The 21,527-nt window shown below is 35.5% G+C and overlaps 1 protein-coding gene across 3 annotated transcripts in view; it reads left to right on the forward strand.

Annotated features, from left to right (window-relative positions):
- The window catches only part of PSMD14 (proteasome 26S subunit, non-ATPase 14), a 103,142-nt gene that overhangs the window by 36,825 nt on the left and 44,790 nt on the right, over positions 1-21,527 (forward strand). For all 3 annotated transcript variants that reach the window (XM_034654623.1, XM_034654624.1, XM_034654625.1), the window contains exons 4-5: positions 20,475-20,546; positions 20,767-20,886. In XM_034654623.1, the coding sequence (XP_034510514.1) occupies positions 20,475-20,546; positions 20,767-20,886 (192 nt within the window). The remainder of the gene's footprint in view (positions 1-20,474; positions 20,547-20,766; positions 20,887-21,527) is intronic.

The raw sequence follows: 21,527 nt of genomic DNA on the forward strand, positions 1-21,527 counted from the left end.
AGTGCACTCAGGAGCCTGGGGGAGGGCAGGAAGAGAGGGGGAGAGACAATCCTCTAGCAGACTCCTGGCTGAGCGGGGAGCCCAAAGCTGGGTTTAGTCTCAGGACCCCAAGATCCTGACCTGAGCCAAAATGAAGAGTCAGCTGCTTAACTAACTGAGCCACCCAGGTGCCCCAAGAAGTAGCATTAGGTTTTGAAAAAGTTACTGGTATGTGTAGTAATATAAAGTTGGCCTCTGGCTTAAGCTTGGCAGAATACAAATAAAATGGGAAAGAGACTTACAATGTGGACTTAGATTAGAAAGTACTTAATAGGGGCGCCTGGGTGGCACAGCGGTTAAGCGTCTGCCTTCGGCTCAGGGCGTGATCCCGGCGTTGTGGGATCGCCCCACATCAGGCTCTTTCGCTATGAGCCTGCTTCTTCCTCTCCCACTCCCCCTGCTTGTGTTCCCTCTCTCGCTGGCTGTCTCTATCTCTGTCAAATAAATAAATAAAATCTTTAAAAAAAAAAAAAAAAAGAAAGTACTTAATAGAGCGCCTGGGTGGTTCAGTTGTTTGAGGAACAACTCTTGGTTTTTGGCTTAGATCAAGCCCTGTGTCGGGCTCTGCACTGAGTGGGAAGTCTGCTTGAGATTCTCTCTCTCCCTCTCTCTGTGCCTCTCTACCCCTGTTCCCACTCGCGTGTGCACACCTGCATGCTCTTTTAAATCAATCAATCAATCAGTCTTTTTTAAAAAAGTACTTAATAGTTACTTGGGAATAGGGTTGCTGTATTTAGCAAAATAAAACATGGGATGTCCAATTAAATTTGAATTCCATATGAACAATATTGCATGGAATGGACATATTAAAAATATTCGTTTATTTGAATTTCAAATTCAACTGAGAATTATGTATTTTTTTATTCATCAACTCTGCTTAGGGATAAAGAACTTCAGTGGTTTATACTGAGAAGGAATAGTACTAGTCCTACTAAGAATAGATGTTACTGTGTTTAATTTTGAATGAATAACTGATTGCTATCATGGTTTTTGATAGTCTTAAATTGTTCCTCTTTAGGCAGGCCTAAACCACTATTTGCAGATATATACTAGATATAATATTATTAAAGTCACATGAGATTAAATTTGAACTTTATAATGTCAGGTCTTGCTTAATCAAGGTAATAGGAAGGAAAGGAGATCACAGATCATTTCTAATAAGAGGAAAAACAAAATCAGGTAAAATGAGATAAAGATGGATTTCATGTCCCTGTAACAATTATAGTTATCATCAGAGAGCTGTGGTGGTAAGCAGTAAGATTCTGGTGGTAAGAAACAGATTCTGGAGATTTTGGGTATGGCTTGAAGCTATTTCCTATCTTGATTAATGGTATTAATATTTACCCAGCTTCCCCAGGAAAAACATGCAATCCCAGTGTGCTGTTCCATTTCCTTTATATAGTTAGTCCTCAAGAACTGTAGTATGGGGTCTGTTTTCTAAGTCTCTTGAATGTATTTCTTCTATCATTGCCTCTGCTTAATTCACGCCTTTACATAATCTTTATCTGTGCCCTTCTTGTCACAGTATCACTTAGTAGATCTTTCTACCACGAGAAATGCAAGTCCTTTTTAAAATGCAGAACTAATTATTTTATTCATTTGTTAAACATCTTTAATAAGGTCTGTCATTTTCACTGTAGGATAAATATAGTCCTCAAGCCAAATTGTAGTGTTTCTTGAGGGGATAGGGTGGAGAGGGCCATCTCTCCTAAAAGTGGATCAGAATCAACTGGAGCTTTCTAAAATGATATGTATAATATAGTATGCCATCGTTACTGGTGAAAATGGGTCTTCTCGCTTAGGTGCAAGAGGGCAAAAGAATATTGAGGACTAGTTTGTGAACTGTTTTGTGGAATGGCTGCTTTGACCTTTTTGTCAGTTGATCTCTTGTCTAGATCTTTAGTCCTTCATGAGTTTGTCTTTTTCCAGCTTTATCTCTTGCTCCAACCTTCTCCTATCCTAAACTAGCCATATTATACTATTTTATAATTCTTCAAGTGTCCTATGTCATTCTGCTTATTCATTCATGATTTTGTATAAGGTAGTCTCTGAAAACAAATGCTCTTTGCCCCCGTTGTTTGTCTAATGAATTGTATTTAGTTTTTTCTTTATTTTTTAAAGTAATTTCTATACCGAGCGTGGGGCTCAAACTCATGACCCTGAGATCAAGAGTCGCATGCTCTTCTCACTGAGCCAGTCAGGTGCCCCTAAATTGTACTTTTTTTTCAAGATTTTATTTATTTGGCAGAGAAAGGGAACACAAGCAGGGGGAGTGGGAGAGGAAGAAGCAGGCTCACAGTGGAGGAGCCTAATGTGGGGCTCGATCCCATAACGCCGGGATCACGCCCTGAGCCGAAGGCAGACGCTTAACGGCTGTGCCACCCAGGCGCCCCCTGAATTGTACTTAACTTACCTTCTGGACTGTTTAATCTTCTTCCTCTGGAAGTCTTCTATGGTGTGTCAGTCAGGAAGGGTGGGTCATGCTTCAAGAACAACCCCTAAATCTCAGTGGCTTAAAACTACAAAGCTTTCTTTTTTACTGTTGCTATATAGCTGGGTGCCATTCTGTATGTCATCCTTACTCTGGGACTCAGGCTGACAAAATGTTATCATTGAATTCTGATTCTTAAAAAGCTGTAACTGGAAATGACAGGTCACCTCTATATTTCATTGGCTACCAAAGCAAGTCATATGTTCATGTCTAACTTTAAGAGGTCAAGGAGGTACACTCCTATTATGTGCTGGAGAGAAGGACCAGAAATATTTGATGGATAACAGTAATTACCACACATGATGTCTTCAAACCTGATTAATCTCTTCTTCATACTTCTGCCATACTTTGTAAAACCTTTGCATTTCGTTGAATTGAGATTATAATAAAACCTTGTTGTTATGTTGAATGTGATTTGTTTGACGATTGGCTCTAGATCTCTCAAATTCCCAGCCAGTTAATTACTGGGGTAAGGCACACTTACCCCAGTAATTTCATTAACCTCAAAATAATGAAATCCTTTATATCCATGGTTCTCTACCTTGGCTGTATATTAGAATCACTTGGAGTGTTAAAAAGGAAGAGATTCCTCAGTCTTACCCCAGAGCAATTTAAATCAGAATCTCTGAGGGTGGGCCCAGGCATCAGAATTTTTTAAGCCCTCCAGGGGATTCCGAGGAATAAACAAGGTTACGAATCACTGGCTTTACATGTTCATTGCTTATTTGCTTTCTGAGGAAGGCTCTTTGAAAATAGGCCTTGTTTTTATTACATCTCCAAAGCTTGTTCTCTTTCCTATTATTTTGATACCAAACTCAAGTTACAATTACACACTCATTTTTATACTTACTTGTGTATTATCTGTCTCCAACATACATCTTAAGGACTAGCACCACATCTAATTCATTCATCATATACCTAGTGCATGTCATTGTGTGTTGCAGACAGAGCTTTCCTTGTCTTTTCTTTTTATTTTCTCCTAACCATGCCTACATTCACCCATTTTTTTTGGATCTCCTCTCCTGTGTAGGATTCTTTCATATATTGTTCCTGGTTTTTCTCTTCTTTCATTAGGTGATATAAATAACATACTTGAAAAGCACAAAGTAAGATGCAGATGTAACATATTTGAAAACTGTAAAGCAAGATACACCCAGACGGGCAAGGTTATTAGTATTCTGTGTTAACACCGCTAGGGCCTGGTTTTTATGGCTGTTCAGTGGCTATAACAGCTGATCATAGTAGCATCCACTTATTCTTCCACTTCTTTGATTAGTGATCCAACCAATCCTAGCCTTGAACTCTGTGTCTTCTTTTCCATTGGTATCCATTGCTTGAATGTCAGGTAATCAGCTTTTTAAAATACTGTTTATTAAAAGATTATTTTATTCTGAGAACTATATGTTCAAGAGAAATAGTCCTTGGCCTCAAATATAATATTCGTACAAAATCTATAAACCAAAAAGACACTGCTTATTACTATAAGATAACATTTTGTTTTGTTTTGTTTTGTTTTAGAGAGAGTGTGTACGAGCGAGTGGGGGGGTGGAGGGGTTGAGGGAGAGGGACAGAGAATCTTGAGCGGACTTGATCTCTTGACCCTGAGATCATGACCTGAACCAAAATCAAAAGTTGGGTGCTTAACCCACTGAGCCACCTAGGTGCCCCTAAGATAACATTTTGCATGGAAAAAAACATGTTTTCCTTTACTGTCTTATAACTATATATATTTTTTAAAGCATGTCAGAATTCCAGACTGATTTATATTCTAAAGTGCTAAATATTTTTTGTAAAGGGACAAGTGTGGATAAGAAAAAGCACTTCTTTTAAAGATGGCCTTTTTAAAAAAGTCATGTTCTCAGAAAAACACCCATTGAGATTGAGCAATATTAACTTATACTTAATTTTAAGAACCCATGTTTTAGTCAACACATTTTATTGTTTAAAAGCTTGGAACAGTAATGTGCAGGACGATTTCTGTTTTGTGTCTCTGTGCCTTTAAATGTGTCATTTAAAAATAAATCATTTTTTTTTCTTGGAATGCCTTTTCCCAACACTCCGCTCTCCCTTTTTTTGCTTGGAAAAATTCTGCGTATTCTTTAATTCTTAGCCTATGTAAAGATTTTCTCAAATAGATTGCTCTGACTTCTGTGCTCCTTATACATTGTGCCCCTTATACATGTGTCTGTTTTTGTACTTAATCTACCATATTGCATTTATGGTTTTTTTCTCTTTCTGGCTTACGTTCAAGTTTATAAACCTTTAAGGGCAAGGGCCTATCTGCCTTTGTTTAGCTAGCAAGTGGGGTCTGTGGTTGTTGAGTGAATAAATAAAAACATACATTCCGTGTATGTGTGTGTGTAACATTTCATACTTGGCATTATGTAGCATATAATTCAGAAGGTGGGCTAATTGATTATGAATTCTTCCCAAAATAACCAGATTGTAGCTGACTTATATTTTGCATGTTTTGTAATTTAAATTCATAAATAAATGGTACCGTAGTTGAATATTGTAAAAGAAGACTGTAAGCACTTTAAAGTCAAAGCTTGTTGTATTATCTGTTGTGCAACAGTTTTGATAAAACTTAATGGTCTGTTGTAGGACATTCAAAGTTCTGCTTGATTCTGGGAATTAATTTCCAGTTATAAAAGACAGCATGTTTTTAGCTACTCCTAAACATTTATTGTTGTTGTTGTTTTAAGATTTTATTTATTTATTTGACACAGAGAGAGAGAACAAGCACAAGCAAGGGGAGCGGCAGCCAGAGGGAGAGGGAGAAGCAGGCTCCCGGCTGAGCAGGGAGCCCGATGTGGGCTCGATTCCAGGATCCTGGGATCATGACCTGAACTGAAGGCAGATGCTTAACTGACTGAGCCACCCAGGTGCCCCATAAACATTTGTAGTTATCTTCTGGTTTCTGAAGTTTGACTAACTGATCTGTGAATGATTTTTCTGTATAACAAAGGAAGTCAAGCATTGTACTTGCTTCTTCCTCATTGCTACAGAGCAGGGTGAAAGGCACCTGGAGTGGGAGACAGTAGATCCCTATTCCTATGAGACGGGTTTCATAGATGTCTGAAGTGATTGGTGCTTACAGCATATGGCACACACGCACTTTTAAGTAGGTAAGAATTATTTTAAAATGAGTATCTTAAAGAGAAAGAAATGTCACACTGGGCAATATGCATTAGGCTTCCAGATCCTATATTACTTTGATCAGTTGTCTTCATAACCAGATGATGTTGTAAATGTCATTTTACCCTCTCCCTTACTATTATGTAGCCTCACCCCACTGCCTTTTCTCCCACTGAAATTTTTATATTGGTTTATAAATTTAAATTTATAAACTTATAAATTTAAATACTGGTTCCAGAGAGACTGTGGACTCTGGGAAACAAACTGAGGGCTTTAGAGGGGAGGGGTGTGGGGGATTGGGATAGGCCGGTGATGGGTATTAAGGAGGGCACGTATTGCACGGTGCACTGGGTGTTATACGCAAGTAATGAATCATGGAACTTTACATCAAAAACTTGGGATGAGGGGCGCCTGGGTGGCTCAGTCGTTGGGTGTCTGCCTTCAGCTCGGGGTGTGATCCTGGGGTTCTGAGATCGAGCCCCATGTTGGGCTCCTCCGCTAGGAGCCTGCTTCCTTCCTCTCCCACTCCCCCTGCTTGTGTTCCCTCTCTCGCTGGCTGTCTCTCTGTCAAATAAATAAATAAAAATCTTTAAGAAAAAAAAAAACTGGGGATGTACTGTATGGTGACTAACATAACATAATAAAAAATTATTATAATAAAAAAGTAAATACTGGTTCCAGGGCAGCTACTTAGGTTTGCTGTATTGGAGGAGGTCAGTAGGCCTAGGGAAAGAAAGTCCGTTTTCATAGAAGCAAGAACCGAGTTTGTCAAATAATTGTAAGACTTGGAAGAAGAGTGGGTGAGGTAGGAAAGGAATATAGAATTGGGTGTAGTATAATTTCTGTTTTTTGATATCCTCAAACCATTATATTGCCCATTATTGTCTAAGATCTTACTGACCAAGTTTCTAATAAGCATATTTTTAGTTATAATTACTCAAGAGCCCAGCTATGTTACAACAGTGGATGAGATTATGTCTGTATTTTCATGTTAGTAATTTTTTATTGATTTATCACAAAGTACATAGTGTAAGCTATTACACATTTTCTAATGCTTAGTTTTTACTCTGATACTATTTTCATTAAAGGAAATATTTTCAGGGTTACACAGAGATGAAAGATGGAGCATAAGTATGTTAATTTTTTAATTGTAATAGTTATATAATTGAAATTTAAAATGCCTGTAATGCTTAAAATATATAAGAATATTAGTATTTATAAATATGGCATTTTGAAAGCAGTGCATCATTATTTTGACATTTTCATTCTTATTTTTCTTTCCTTCTTTTTGTATTTTTTTTTCTTAAGAATTAATGTGCCATCTGGAAACCTCTGAGATCATGCCATAAAAGGAATTTAGACTTTTTGGCAACCAGTCATTAGGATATGCTGTGACTATGCACCTTATCAGAATAATAAAACATAATTAGAAAGGTGTTTAACTCACATATATTTCAAAACGTTTTTAAATTGAAGATTCTTGTATGGACATTATGGGAATAAAAAAAATTAATATTGCCCTGTCCCAAGGTTAAGATGATTAAGTTATAGGATAGTTGGATCCTTAAACAGAAAGGAAATTCAAAACCCTATATGACTAAATGGTTCCAAGCTATTTCTAAACACTATATCCTGTATCTTCTTTACAGTGTTAAAACAAGCAAATATAACTAGTTTCTATGTTTTTCAGAAGGGAGAGTTGCAATATTACATTGCAATTAACTCACTCTATTCTTCTCTTCTGAATAATATAGTCATTGGAACTGTCAGCCAGAGGACCTTTTTTTGGGAACGTTTTTTTTTTAACTCTAAAAAGTAACAAGTTTTTTAAATTAATTGAGAGAAAACAGCTGAAATCATGCATTGAAGGGGTTAAGTCGACATGAAAGAATTCATTTCCACTTTAATGACCTAGCCTTGCTGGGTTAGGACGATGGGGAGCATGCTTCTGACTTGTACTCCTATTGCCAATTAACACCTCCTATAACAGGTTGCCTCAGCTAGTCATTGAAGCTCAGGCAGTAGAAATAGTTTACATGCAGCTTGTTTTTCACACTAGTTGTTTAATACTCACAAAATTAAAGTATTAAAAGGTGGTTTCTTACCTTGCTGGATAGGAGATAAACAATACCATGGTAGTTATTTGTATATGTTTGAATTCACCTATTTTGTGTTCATTTGGTTTTTTTCAGGATATTTTAATTGCAGAAACTGAAAGTGGTATTTTTAAAATTTTTAAAATTTTTTACAGAATTTGTCAAATTTGGTGATATTGGATACCATAAATTAAAAATTTTCTGTCAACTATTCAGTACATGTTTAGGTTTTATTTTGTTTTTTAAAAATATAGTCACCTTCATTTGTTAATAAAATTTATTTTCTCTTTGTTGAAAAATACGTATTTTAAAGACCTTTAAAAATAATACTGTCATGCAGGACCGAATATATACCTTTAAACAGCTATTATAAAAATAAAGCCTGTGTAATATTTTAATCCTAGAACAACTTTTAACAAATTTTGAAATGTTTTATGTTGTTTCCCAAGATAACTTTATATTTTTAGGTAGTTTTAGAGTGTTGCAGTTCAGTGATACTATTTATTTTACATTTCTTTTAAGTGACACTTTGGTTCATGTTTAATCAGCAGGTATTTTAATAGCATAATAAAATTGGCTAAATAATTGATACCAGTTCACACTAAGAGAAAGGTGGAGTAATATAACTAATAGTGTTAACAAATTTGTTAAAAGGCCTGAGTAGGTAACACTTAGAGGCGTTAGTTTTATCCTGTTATAATGGCAAATGCCTTTTTTTTAATAACACTTAGTCAACAAGGGCTGCCCAAGTAAAAGTCACAGCTTTTTATGCTGGATAAGATTTTAACCTTCTAAATGGGGGTGGGGTGCGGGGAACCATGTCTCATTTAAGTTAACCACACTTAAAATTTGTGGATCTGGATGTTAATTTCTGTTTTACCAAACATGGCAGATCAAAACTCATTGTACAGAGATAAGTTTAATGCCCTCATGGAGTCATAATAGGTATTACAACACCAGTTGGGTAGCTTTTCATGGTATGCATAAAGGTTGCTTGCACTGCTCATGCCTTGGCTCGCCAATGTACCTTACAGTTGTATTAAGTGGCTGATTTTATACTCTTAGTTTAAAAGTGTGGATTTTTCTCCCCTTTTAAAATAAACTTATTTTTGAAGAATCAGACTTAAGCTAAGTGATTTTTAAAGTTGCCTGTTGAATATTGAGGAGTTTTGTAGCAAATGTGATTACTGTATCAGTTTCTTTTTTATAAGAGGATTATATGTAAATATTTTAGTTATGTTTTTTACAGCAGTATATAACTAAATCATTGCAAGTTTTAAATTGTAACATTAATTTAAATTTTTAATAATAGACTAAAAAGTTTAAGAACACTTAGTTGTTTTTTTTTTTTTTTTTTTAAGAAAGCTACCACCAATGTGGGGCTCAGACTCATGACCCCAAGATCAAGAGTCTCATGCTCTACCAACTGAGCCAGCCAGGCGCCGTGTAGATGTTTCTTATTTTACTTATCTGTTATCAGTGATATGTGTGTTTCTGTTTTATAATGGCATTGTGTGAAATACAGGCCAGTTTTCTTTAGTTTTTTATTTTAGTTTTTCTTTTGCTTAATACCGTATTAGTTATACCAGTGCTTTCAGGTACAATTAATGGTTGTTGTTGTTTTTAAGATTTTATTCACTAATATGAAAGAGAGGGAGAGCCAGAGAGAGCACGAGGGGTGGTAAGGAGAAGTAGACTCCTCACTGAGCAGGGAGACTGACCACAGGGATTGATCCCTGGACTCTGGAATCATGACCTGAGCCAAAGGTAGCCGCTCAACCAACTGAGCCACCCAGGCACCCTCTAAGAGTTGTTTTTAAAGGACCTTGAAATTTAATTTACATCATGTTCAATTCCAAAAAAAATGACTTTCTGTACTTGTTTATTATGGTGGTGGTAGAATTGTTACAAGGTCAGCAGAGAGCTTGAATAGTTCACACACTATATAAGCTGGTAACTTTAGAACTGTGCTGTTTGATTAAGCAACAGAAATAACCATTTTCTCCATTACTTACTGTTTTTTAAAGATTTTATTTATTTATTTGACAGAGAGCAGGAGAGCAGAAGGAGGGGGAGTGGCAGAGGGAGAGGGAGAAGCAGGCTCCCAGTTGAGCAGGGAGCCCAAAGTGGTGCTTGATCCCAGGACGCTGGGATCATGACCTAAGCCGAAGGCAGCCACTTAACCAACTGAGCCACCCAGGCGCCCCTCCATTACTTATTTTTTATAGTAGTAATAGCCAAGTGTAAAAATTCAAAAATATTTGGGTCTAGGTTTTCATTTGATTTAATCATTGTGTAGTTTTTCACTTTTGTTTACCCAGCATTTAGCTTAGTTTCTTAAACACAATAAGTTCTCAAAAAGTGAAAGATGATTGAAGTAATTCAAATTCTGTGCATTTATTCAGATGTTTTTCATTGTACAAATGGGACACGTATAATTTGCTGTTATTTGTGATCACCACATGTCCATTTTAGTTGAATGTAAACCTAGCCTAACAATGGTTACCTTAAGTCTAACTTAACCGTTTGTATCAGTATCTATTTGTGAAATCGTTTGTTTCTTATTAAAGTCATAGGATTGCATATATGAGACATGAGGGCAGGGCTAGTTAAAAGCACTTGGAAACTTTCAGTGGGTGAAGAATAAAAACCATCATGTCTGCTTTGCTGGGTAGTGCCTCACAGCCCTGGGATTCTCGTTACTACCTCATTACCCTGACCACTCCTACTCTCCCCTTCTCGAATTTTCTGACTCATACTTTTTTTTCTTAAGTTATTTGAAATACAGCTATACCTCGTTATCTTTGCCTACGATATAGCCATCTAGCACCTGAAGTATCTTGAGATCTCAGCATAAGGAACTTTTCTTTTACAAAAATTTGTATTGAAGTATAATGAACATACAGTTTTATATTAGTTTCAGGTGGACAATACAACGATTCAACAATTCTTTACATTTTTCACTGGTCATCAGAATAAGTATACTCTTCATCCCCTTTATCTATTTCACCCATCCCCCGACCCACCTCCTCTCTGGCAATCACCAGTTTGTTCTATTTAAGAGACTGTTTTGTCTCTTTTTTTTTTCTTTGTTCATGTTTTGTTTCTTAAATTCCACATATAAGTGAAGTCATATGGTATTTGTCTTTCAGAGAAAGGAACATTTAACAGTAATCTTTAATTATTGGTTGTTATTTTATTCCTTGATTTATTTGCGTTATTAAAAGAAGCATCATGAACATTCTGGTTCATGCAAACATCTCTGCTTATTTACTTAAATAATTTCTAGGAGTGCAAAAGTAGGGTCAGAAAGTTTGTGCGATTGTAAGGCTCTTGATATTGCTCAGTTGCTTTTCTGGTAGATTATACCAGTTCATATTCTCACTAACAGTGCTCAGAGTGTTTCTTTTATAATACCCTTTCCAAAATTAGGCATTGTAAAGCTCGTGTGATAGAAAACAACAACAACGTCTTAATGTGTTAATTGGCATTTCTTAATTAAAGAAGGTCAACTAGTGAGGTTGAACATTTTCATATTTATTTCATCATGTATTTATGTAATTACTTGCTTTATATTCTTTGCCCATGTTTCCATTACAGTTTTAGTGTTTTGTTAATTTATATATTGACTTTTTGTCATAAATGGGGCAACTCTTTTTTTTCGGGGTTTTTAAAAATTTTTTTTTAATATTCAGAAATTTTTGATTGTCAGTTTTATATTTTATTATATGTGCAAATTAGAATGTGTTTCCTCATCCAGATCAGATATATATGTAAATATATATATTATATATATTATATTTTTATATGTGCAATAATTCTCCACACTCCTCTCCCTGGCCTCTGACAATCACCGTTATATTTTGTTTCTCTTTGATTTTGACTACTCTAAGTTCCTCATCATATAAGGGGAATAATACAGTATTTGTCTTTTTGTGATGAGCTTATTTCACTTAGCATGATATTTAGTTCATCCATGTTGCACTATATTGCAGGATTTCCTTCTTTTTTAAGGCTGAATAATATTCCGCTGTGTTTATATACCACATTTTGCATATCTTTTAATTTTTTGATGTATATTTGGGTTGTTTCCACAATTTAGCTATTGTAAATAACATTGCTGTGAACATTGGTGTACAAATATTTCTTTGAGAGCCTGCTTTCAATTCTTTTGGGTATATACCTAAAAGTAGAATTGCTAAATCTTACGGTGTTCTATTTTTAATTATTTGAGGAACTGCCGTAACTATTTTCTACAGTGGCTTTACTGTTTTACATTCCTGTCAACAGTACACAAGCGTTCCAATTTCTCCACGTCCATGTTGTTTCTGTTGTTGTTTTCTTTTATAGTAGCCAATCTAGCCATGGGTATAAGATGGTATATCATTGTAGTTTTGATTTACATTTCCCTTATGATTAGTGATGTTGAGCATCTATTCATGTGCTTATTGGCCATTTGTATATCTTCTTTGGATAAATATCTGTCAAGTTCTTGTCCATTTTTGAATCATGTTTTTTAGTTGCTGAGTTTTAGTTCTCTATATATTCTGGATATTAATACCTTGTCAGATATATAATTTGCAGATGTTTTCTCCCATTCTGTGGGTTTCTTTTAACACTGTTGATAGTATCTTGATGCACAGATTTCTAAAATTTTCATGAAGTCCACTGTATCTGTTTTTTCTTTTGTTACCTGTGCCTTTGGTGTCATACCCAGGAAATCATTGCCAAATCAACATTATGAAGCTTTTGTCCTTTGTTTTCTTCTCTTATTGATTAGGTCTTAAATTTAGGTCCTTGATCCATTTTGAGTTAAATTTTTAAGGTGTGCGGTAAGGTTCCAACTTCATTCATTTGCATGTGGATATCCAGTTTTTCTAGCATCATTTGTTGAAAAGATTGTCCTTTCCCATTGAATTGTCTTGACACGCTTGTTAAAAATTATTTGACCATATATGCAAGGGTTTATTTCTGGGCTGTCTGTGCTCTTCATTGGTCTGTATGTCTGCTTTTATGCCAATACCACACTGTTTTGACTACTGTAGCTTTGTAGTAAGTTTTGAGATCAAGAAGTTTGAGGCCTCTGGTGTTGCTCTTTTCCAGATTGTCTTGGCTATTTAGAGTCCATTGAGATTCCATATGAATTTAAGGATGGGTTTTCTATTTCTGCAGAAAGCAGCGTTAGAATTTTGATAGAGATTGCATTGAATTTGTAGGTCATTTTGGGTAGTCTTGACTTTTTAATACTAAGTTTTGTGATCCACGAACATGGGATGTGTTTGCCATTTCATGTTATTTATTTATGTTCTTTAATTTCTTACAACAGTGTTTTATAGTTTTCTTTGTACAACTCTTTTACCTCCTTGGTTAAGTTAATTCCTAAGTATTTTATTCTGTTTAATGTTACTGTAAATGGAATTGCTTTTGTAATTACTTTTTCTTTTTTTTCCTTAAGTAGGCTCCACACCCAGTGTGGGGCTTGAACTCATGACCTGAGATCAGGAGTCCCACGCTCTGCTGACTGAGCCAGACAGGCACCCTGCTTTTGTGATTTCTTTTTCAGATTGTTTATTGTTCACAGTAGAAATGCAGCTGATTTTTGTGTTGACTTTGTAGCCTGCTATTTTGCTAAATTTGTGTATTAATTCTAATAGTTTGTGTGTAATCTTTAGAGTTTTCTACATGTAAGAGCATATTGTCTGCAAACAGAGACAATTTTACTTCTTCCTTTCCAGTTTGGATGCATTTTACTTCTTTTTCTTGCCTAATTGCTTTGGCTAGAACTTCTAGTACTGTGTTGAATAGAAGTAGTGAAAACAGGCATGCTTGCCTAGTTCCTGATTTTAAAGGAAGCACTTTTTGTCTTTTACCATGGAATATTATATTCACTGTGGGGCTTTCAGATATGGCTTTTATTTTATTTTATTTTTTTAAGATTTATTTATTTATTTTAGTGGGAGGGAGAGAATGTGAGCTGGGGGAAGGATAGAGGGAGAGAGAGAACCTGAAGTAGACTCCCTTCTGAGCATAGAGCCTGCAGTGGGGCTTGATTTCACGACCCTGAGACATGACCTGAACCCAAATCAAGAGTTTGACATTAACCGACTGAGCCACCCATGTGCGGCCAGATACGGCTTTATTATGTTGAGGTAGTTTCCTTCTACCCCTACTTTGTTCAGTGTTTTTATTATGAAAGGGTGTTGAATTTGGTTAGATGCTTTTTCCTCATCATTTGAAATGATCGTGTGGGGTTTTTCCCCTTCATTCTGTTCATGAGGTGTATTACATTGGTCAGTTTTCATAGGTTGAACCATCCTTGCTGTTGAGTTTTGTTTTGCTGTTTTGCGGAGGATTTTTACACCAGTGTTTGTAAGAGATATTGGTCTGTGGTTTTCTTTAGTGTCTTTGTCTGGCTTTGACATCAGGGTAATATTGGCCTCATAGAATGAATTAGAAGTTTCACTAATATTTTTAGCCAAGTTTTGTTATAATTTGATTTTTTTGTAAATGTAAATTATTAATCTATCTGGACGGTGATATAATGTGATATAGAGAAACATATTTAGTTTTAAATGTTTTCAGTATTAAACAATTAATTAAAATATATTCAATTCTGGGGCACCTGGGTGGCACAGCGGTTAGGTGTCTGCCTTCGGCTCAGGGCGTGATCCCGGCGTTATGGGATCGAGCCCCACATCAGGCTCTTCTGCTATGAGCCTGCTTCTTCCTCTCCCACTCCCCCTGCTTGTGTTCCCTCTCTCGCTGGCTGTCTCTATCTCTGTCAAATAAATAAATAAAATCTTTAAAAAAAAAAATATGTTCAATTCTATGATCAAACTTTGTAATCTACTGAAACGAAACTTTCTGGGACAATATAAGAGTATGAAGACATAAATAACCTGAATTTATTAATAACACTGAAAAAGTTACAATAATCAACTCCAAAATCACCTTTAGAGCCAAATAGTTAATATTGAACTCTTCCAAATTTTTAAGACATAGATAATTTAGTATATACAGATGATCATTGAACAGCACAGGTTTGAACTACATGGGTCATTATTTATATGTAATTTTTTTCAATAAATACATTGTGGTACTATTAATGTATTTTCTCTTCTGTTTTTCTTAATAACCTTTTCTTTATCTTTATTATAAGAATACAGCATATAATACATGTAAGATACAAAATATGTTAATTATTTAAATTATTTATGTTACCAATAAAGCTTCTGGTCAACAGTGAGCTATTAGTAGTTAAGTTTTGAGGGAATCAAAAGTTATATGTGGAGGGGTGCCTGGGTGGCTCAGTCTGTTAAGCATCTGCCTTCGGCACAGGGCGTGATCCCAGCGTTCTGGGATCGAGCCCCACATCAGGCTCCTCCGCTGGAAGTCTGCTTCTTCCTCTCCCACTCCCCCTGCTTGTGTTCCCTCTCTCGCTGGCTGTCTCTCTCTGTCAAATAAATAAATAAAATCTTAAAAAAAAAAAGATGTGGATTTTTGACTGGGTGGGGGGTAGGTGCCCTTAACCCCTATGTTGTTCAAGGATTAACTGTATTAATATTAGTAGAACACAGAAAATGGTAAAGTGTAAAATTTCACAATTATTTTTAAATCTAGCATAATGATATAAAAGCTGACAAATTTAACACACACACAAAAAAAATGCCAGACCAGTCTCACTTGTAAACAGGGAAATAAAACCCTAAAGAAAAGAAAAAAAAAAGTAAATCATGTCAACAGTTTCATCCCAAGAGTAAAAAGGTGGTTTAATACTGGGAAAACTACTACTGTAACGTATCACTGGACAAAGGCAAGGTGAGTAAAACGTAGTAGCCATCATGGCTGTGTTTACAAAAAGAAATATAGGTATGTCACTGACAAATCTCACCAATCCTTTTATTTTGTTTTAATTTCTTTTGTAAGCAGTATATGTGTGAATTTCCATTTTAAATCTATTATGATAGGCTTTTAACAAGGGACTTTAATTCATTTATATTCCTCCATTACTAGGATATTTGATCTTACCTTGTCTTTGCTGTTTTTGTTTTGATCCCTTCTGGGTTCTCTACTGGTGTTTGGATTTTTTTTTTTTTTTTAAATTATCAGTGTTGTGTTTGCTTTTCTTTCTCCAGTGATTTTGTAAGGTGTACATTCAGTTTTAATGTTTATCGTGGTTATTTTAAGTTGTTCAAGAAGACTTTTTAATCCTTATTTCTGTAGTAGTCAAAATCAGCACTTAAATTAGAGTTCTTTTTTTTTCCCTACTGTATGTAAAATAGAGAGTTTTGTTTACTTCATTTCTTTCCCCTGCCCTGTATTACTTGGACAATATCTGTGGTTTTGAACCCTGTTTATTTGTATTATTTAGATCTATATCTGTTTTTAACTGCTTTCAATAATCAGATGGCTTTTCCATTTTTCAGGTTTTAATTTTGATTTTTGGAGGCACAACTGGTTTGAGTTATTCAAGAAGTTCTTTGAAGGAGGATACATGGAATCATATTTTCTGAGTCCTTGTTTACTTAGTAACATGTTTGTGGGCCTTCAGATATTTTTTAAATTGAGTATAAAATTTCTGACTCACAGGGTTTCTCTCTTAAAACTTAGAAAATTTCTTTCATTGTTTTCTGCCATTTAATGTTACAAAGAAGTCCAAAGTCCACCTGAGTTGCATTTTTTCATCAGGTTAGTTTTTCTGCTTTCATGTTTTTAGAGATTTTGCTTTATCTGTGTAATTAAGATTTACCCCTGCGTGCTTGGGTGTCTAAGTTAAGCATCCAACTCTTGATTTCGGCTCAGGTCATGATCTCAGGGGTGTGAGATCAAGCCATGCATTAGGCTCCAGGCTGGGCGTGGAGCCTGCTTAAGATTCTCTCTCTTCCTCTGCATCTGCCCCTCACCTCCTTCTCTCCCCCTCTTAAAAAAAAAAAAATTGCCCAAGATTTTTCAAGGTATAATACTTTCTTTACTGATTATTGCCTGACATTTAGGGATCCGAAAGTTGGGGGAAAAATTTTTTTTTCATTCACGAAAGTTTTCTTCAGCTTTATCTTTACTTATTGATTCTATTTCTTATTTTGTCCTTAGGAACTGTTTCTTAGCTTATAGCTCCTTTGTCCTCTAGTATCATTATATTTTTAGTAGTTTTCATCTCTGACTTTAAGTCTACATTCTGAGACATCTTCTTTGTGTTCTGTATCAGTGAATTAAACTTGTCATAATCTTATTTTTACCTTTGTTTCCTTCCATGTGATTTTAGTTCTTAATTATTTTTCATCTTTTCATCTTGGTCCGTCCTTGAACTTTCTATTTCAAACTTAGAAAAGCTTATATTGTACTGATGCCAAATCGTTTTCTAAAATTTTGTTTAGGAGTCCTGTTTTAGATTTCTTTCCTCTCGTTGAATCATCAGGATACTATTGCTCAGGAGCATTTGCTAAAAGACAATGTAGGTACATTGTCCATAGCCCCACATTTTTCTTAACTTGGGTTAAGTTAAGCTCATTTTCCAGGGTCTTTAATGGAGTTTTCTTTTTCTTCTTTGCCTGATTGTGTGATATTCTGGACAGGTGAGCATTTGAAAAATGATAGTCTTAAATATTTACAACTACCCGAGGTCCTTAACATCTCTCCTATAGACAGTGTTTTACGTGGATTACGCTTTTTATTTTTATTTCTTTTAAGAATACAGTTCAGGGGCACCTGGCTGTCTCAGTTAGAAGAGCATGTGATTCTTGATCTCTACTCTTGATCTCAGGGTCGTGAGTTTGAACCCCATATTGGGTGTAGAGATTACTTTTTAAAAAATGCACTTCACCACTACAAACTCTTCTGAACTTCTTGCCAAGTTTTTTTCCTGAGGAATGTAGTCTCTGACTAGATCAAGAAACAAAATAGTCATGGAGTGAGAGGAGCAACAGGAAGTATCACTGGCTGCTCTCTCAAAAAACAGCACCCATCTAGTAGAGAAACAGCTGCATGGTTTTCTCTTAGTATGTTTCTGAAGCAGAAGAAAATAGTGAAAGAGGAGGTAGTGATCTTTATATCTACTTACATATGGCTTGTTCTCTTTCACAGAGTAACTGGTGGGTATTTTTCATTTCTGTTCCATTGGCTTATAATACCTCAATTTATTCATTTCATTTTTTTTTTCAGCCAGTACTTACTAAGTTCTTGCTATGTGCCAGGCACTTTGCTAGGTACTAGTTATATATAATGTTGAACAAAACAGACTGTTTCTTCCTTAATTAATGGCAGGGGTAGTTTCTTGACTTTGTCAGTAATACATTTTCCTGATGGTATGATGTTTTATTTCCCTGTTCCTTTTTTTAGTATTTTCTGGCAAGTTAAGAAGGGCAGTATTAAAAAAAAAGAAAAGAAAGAAGGGCTGTATTAATAACTACAGTCTAGATACCAGTTTAAATTCTTTCTCCATATGAAATTTTTAAGTTGCTCTGGATTCAGGAAATAACCTCTATGAATAAATACAGTGTTCATTATCCTGATTTAAAGTAGTACTTCCCTAAGACCTCTCATCACAGCTAACTTACTACTGTCCTCACCTTTTTTCTTAAACTTTCTTTACTTTCTTAGTTAGATGAATAAAATGATCATAGCAACAAAATTACTGTGTTTTAGGGGCACCTGGGTAGCTCAGTTGGTTGAGCAGCCACTCTTGACTTTGCCTCAGGTCATGATCTCAGGGTCATGAGATCGAGCCCCACGTTGGGCTCCGTGCTCAGTATAGAGTCTGCTAGTCCCTCTCTGTCCCTCCCCCTGTCCGCACTCCCACACTCTCTCTAAAATAAAATCTTTAAAAAGTATGTTGTTGTTGTTGTTGTGTTTTGTTTTGTTTTTTTACAGATTTTATTTATTTATTTGGCAGAGACAGCCAGTGAGAGAGGGAACACAAGCAGGGGGAGTGGGAGAGGAAGAAGCAGGCTCCCAGCGGAGAAGCCTGATGTGGGGCTCGATCCCAGAACGCTGGGATCACGCCCTGAGCAGAAGGCAGATGCTTGACGGCTGTGCCACCCAGGTGCCCCTAAAAAGTATTATGTTTTATGTGATGATCTCAACAAATGTTTTGCATGATAGCACTTTAGCTTACCTTAGAGTTTTCATTCTGAAAGAGACTTTTATTGGGGGCACTTGGGTGGCTCAGGAAATGAAGTGTGCAACTCGTGATTTCAGCTCAGGTCATGATCTCAGGGTCCTGTGATCAAACCCCCCATGGGGCTCTGTGCTCAGTGGGGGTCTGCTTGAGGATTCTCTCCCTCTTCCTCTCCCCCCTACCCCAGCTTGATTGCACCATGCATTCCCTCTCTCTCTCTCTCTCTCTCTCCCCCCTCCAAGTAAATAAATAAATAAACCTTTGAAAGAGACTCATCTCTATTTGAAAGGTAAGCAGTAAAGCTGCATTAGGCCTAATAAATGGAGAATTACTGTTGGTTTTTAAATTTATTATCTGACATTTATTATTAAAAATAAAATTAGGCATTTGATTTTTCTTACCCCTTTGTACATAAGGAAACAAATAATTTCTATTAGAAAAAAAAATTTTGTATTCTTGTATTTAGAAAAAACTTATTGTAGAACTTTTTATATTTAATACTCCCAGCAAATATTAAGAATTTTTAAACAAAAAATTAAAATTAAAAAAGTCACATAATTTAGCATTTAAATAGACAAGAAGAAGCACAAAATACACATAGACCTACACATCTGAAATGTAATGAGTAAAGCGATTGATTAATTTTAGTAAGTAAACCTGTAAAGCATGATAGAATATTGCTTTATAATTTGGATAACTAACATTTCTTTTGTAATTTGTAATAGAGTTATTGTCAAGGAAAGGGAACTTTGAGCAAAACAGGACCTGGCAATTATAGGACACATCTCATTTTAATTTCCCAGACTGTTGAATATTGAAAAACAAGAAAGCTTTCATGTGTGCAGAATTACATGTATAAGATTGTAGTCACCTGGGGGGTAAGGACCCTATGTAAATTACCTTGTGCCTCTGAATGTTATAGTCAAAAGAGGCTTGTTGATTTTGATGAAGAAGACACAGTCCTTAGGGAGAATATGGTGTCTGCCTTAACCTGTAGTAAGATAAATAGTAATGTGTGTTTTAAAGGTGCTAGTCAGAATTTGAAAGTATTTTCATGTTGGCTATGCCAGTTTGTTCACATCTGATGCACTTGTGGTAAATTTGTTGTATTGGGGAGGGGAACAACTTTATCAGGTGAGTGCATAATATGTTGTTCACAGCTCTTTTACTTAGGGATTAGAAATCTTCTGTCCCCTCCCCCCAGCTATATCTGTGCACCTGCAGAGATCCCATAGCCCTAGTGTACATGCTGTCTGTAGCTGAAAATCCATCTCAGATTGAGAAGAAGAAACATGACTAACTGGTGCATTGTAGTTATTTTGTAGCAGAGTAGATTAGCATTGCTGAAAGATTTTAAGCTTTATGTCCACTGGACACTTGCCTGAGCACTAAATTTGATTTGTTTTCCACAGGTTTGATATTTACAAAGTTGTTTTGATTATTTGTATTGTGCCTGAATAAAGGGATACTTGAGAATAAAAGGACAATTGATGGGTTTTCCCAAAACTCTTAAAAACAGTCAAGTTTATATAACATATAACTTTAATTTTAAACTCATAAACTCTGTGTTTATAATAATTGATGTGCTTATTTTTAGGGGCCACCGACAGATGCTCCTGCGGTGGACACAGCAGAACAAGTCTATATTTCCTCCCTTGCACTGTTAAAAGTAAGTATTGAATAGAGTTACTTTCTTTAGAGAACTCTGTTGCTTTCACTTTCTTTTACTTGGGAGTATTTGTCATGTTAACCCTCAAACTTAAGCCATTGCTCTAGGTGCATCTGTAAAATAAGAGTGTTTTATTTCCACTGAAACAAACTTAGGTTATTTTTTTAAAAAAGTAACAAAGATCTTAAAGCTTTATATGCATGTATCTTCCTCTTTACAGATGTTAAAGCATGGTCGGGCTGGAGTTCCCATGGAAGTTATGGGTCTGATGCTCGGAGAATTTGTTGATGATTACACCGTCAGAGTGATTGATGTGTTTGCTATGCCACAGTCAGGAACAGTGAGTACTTTTTATGGTTGCCTGCTGTAAGTAAATGTGTTTCTTTTCTCTTTCCTTTTCCTATGCAAAATAATTTTGATCACATTATATTTTCTCTTCCTGATAGGAAAAATCCATCGTAAGATTAATGATAGAAATTTCTACCCTGTATGGAATTAAATCATTCATCTTTTTTTTTTAAATCATTCATCTTTTAAATGCATCAAGAATTCCCTATTGGTCCACAAATTGAATGATGTTAGCATTAAATCCCTTAACTCATACTTTCAGCTCTAACTAGTGTAGCATACTAGATTTATAAGTTAGTTACCCTAAAATTGTAGGCTTTTAATTTGAACACTCCATTCAGAAGATTTTAGAGACTTTCTTAATTAGACTTCTAATTCACATACGTTATCTAGTCCTCATGTTTTATTCCTCTTGATTTGAAATATAGTCTCCCCCCCTGTTTTTTTATAGATAGTGATAAATGACTCTTAAGTTTAAAGTATTCAAAATGTTAAGTTTAAAGAAACCAAAAAACTATGGCAAACTTTAGTTCTTTTGCCCAGGCGTGTTAATTTCTTTATAGAGGAAGTATTCTACATACAAATTTGGAAGTCATTTACTTTACTTACTTACTTACTTACTTATTTATTTAT

This window comes from Ailuropoda melanoleuca, chromosome 2 (genome assembly GCF_002007445.2).
Source record: "Ailuropoda melanoleuca isolate Jingjing chromosome 2, ASM200744v2, whole genome shotgun sequence".
NCBI classification, from domain to species: domain Eukaryota; kingdom Metazoa; phylum Chordata; class Mammalia; order Carnivora; family Ursidae; genus Ailuropoda; species Ailuropoda melanoleuca.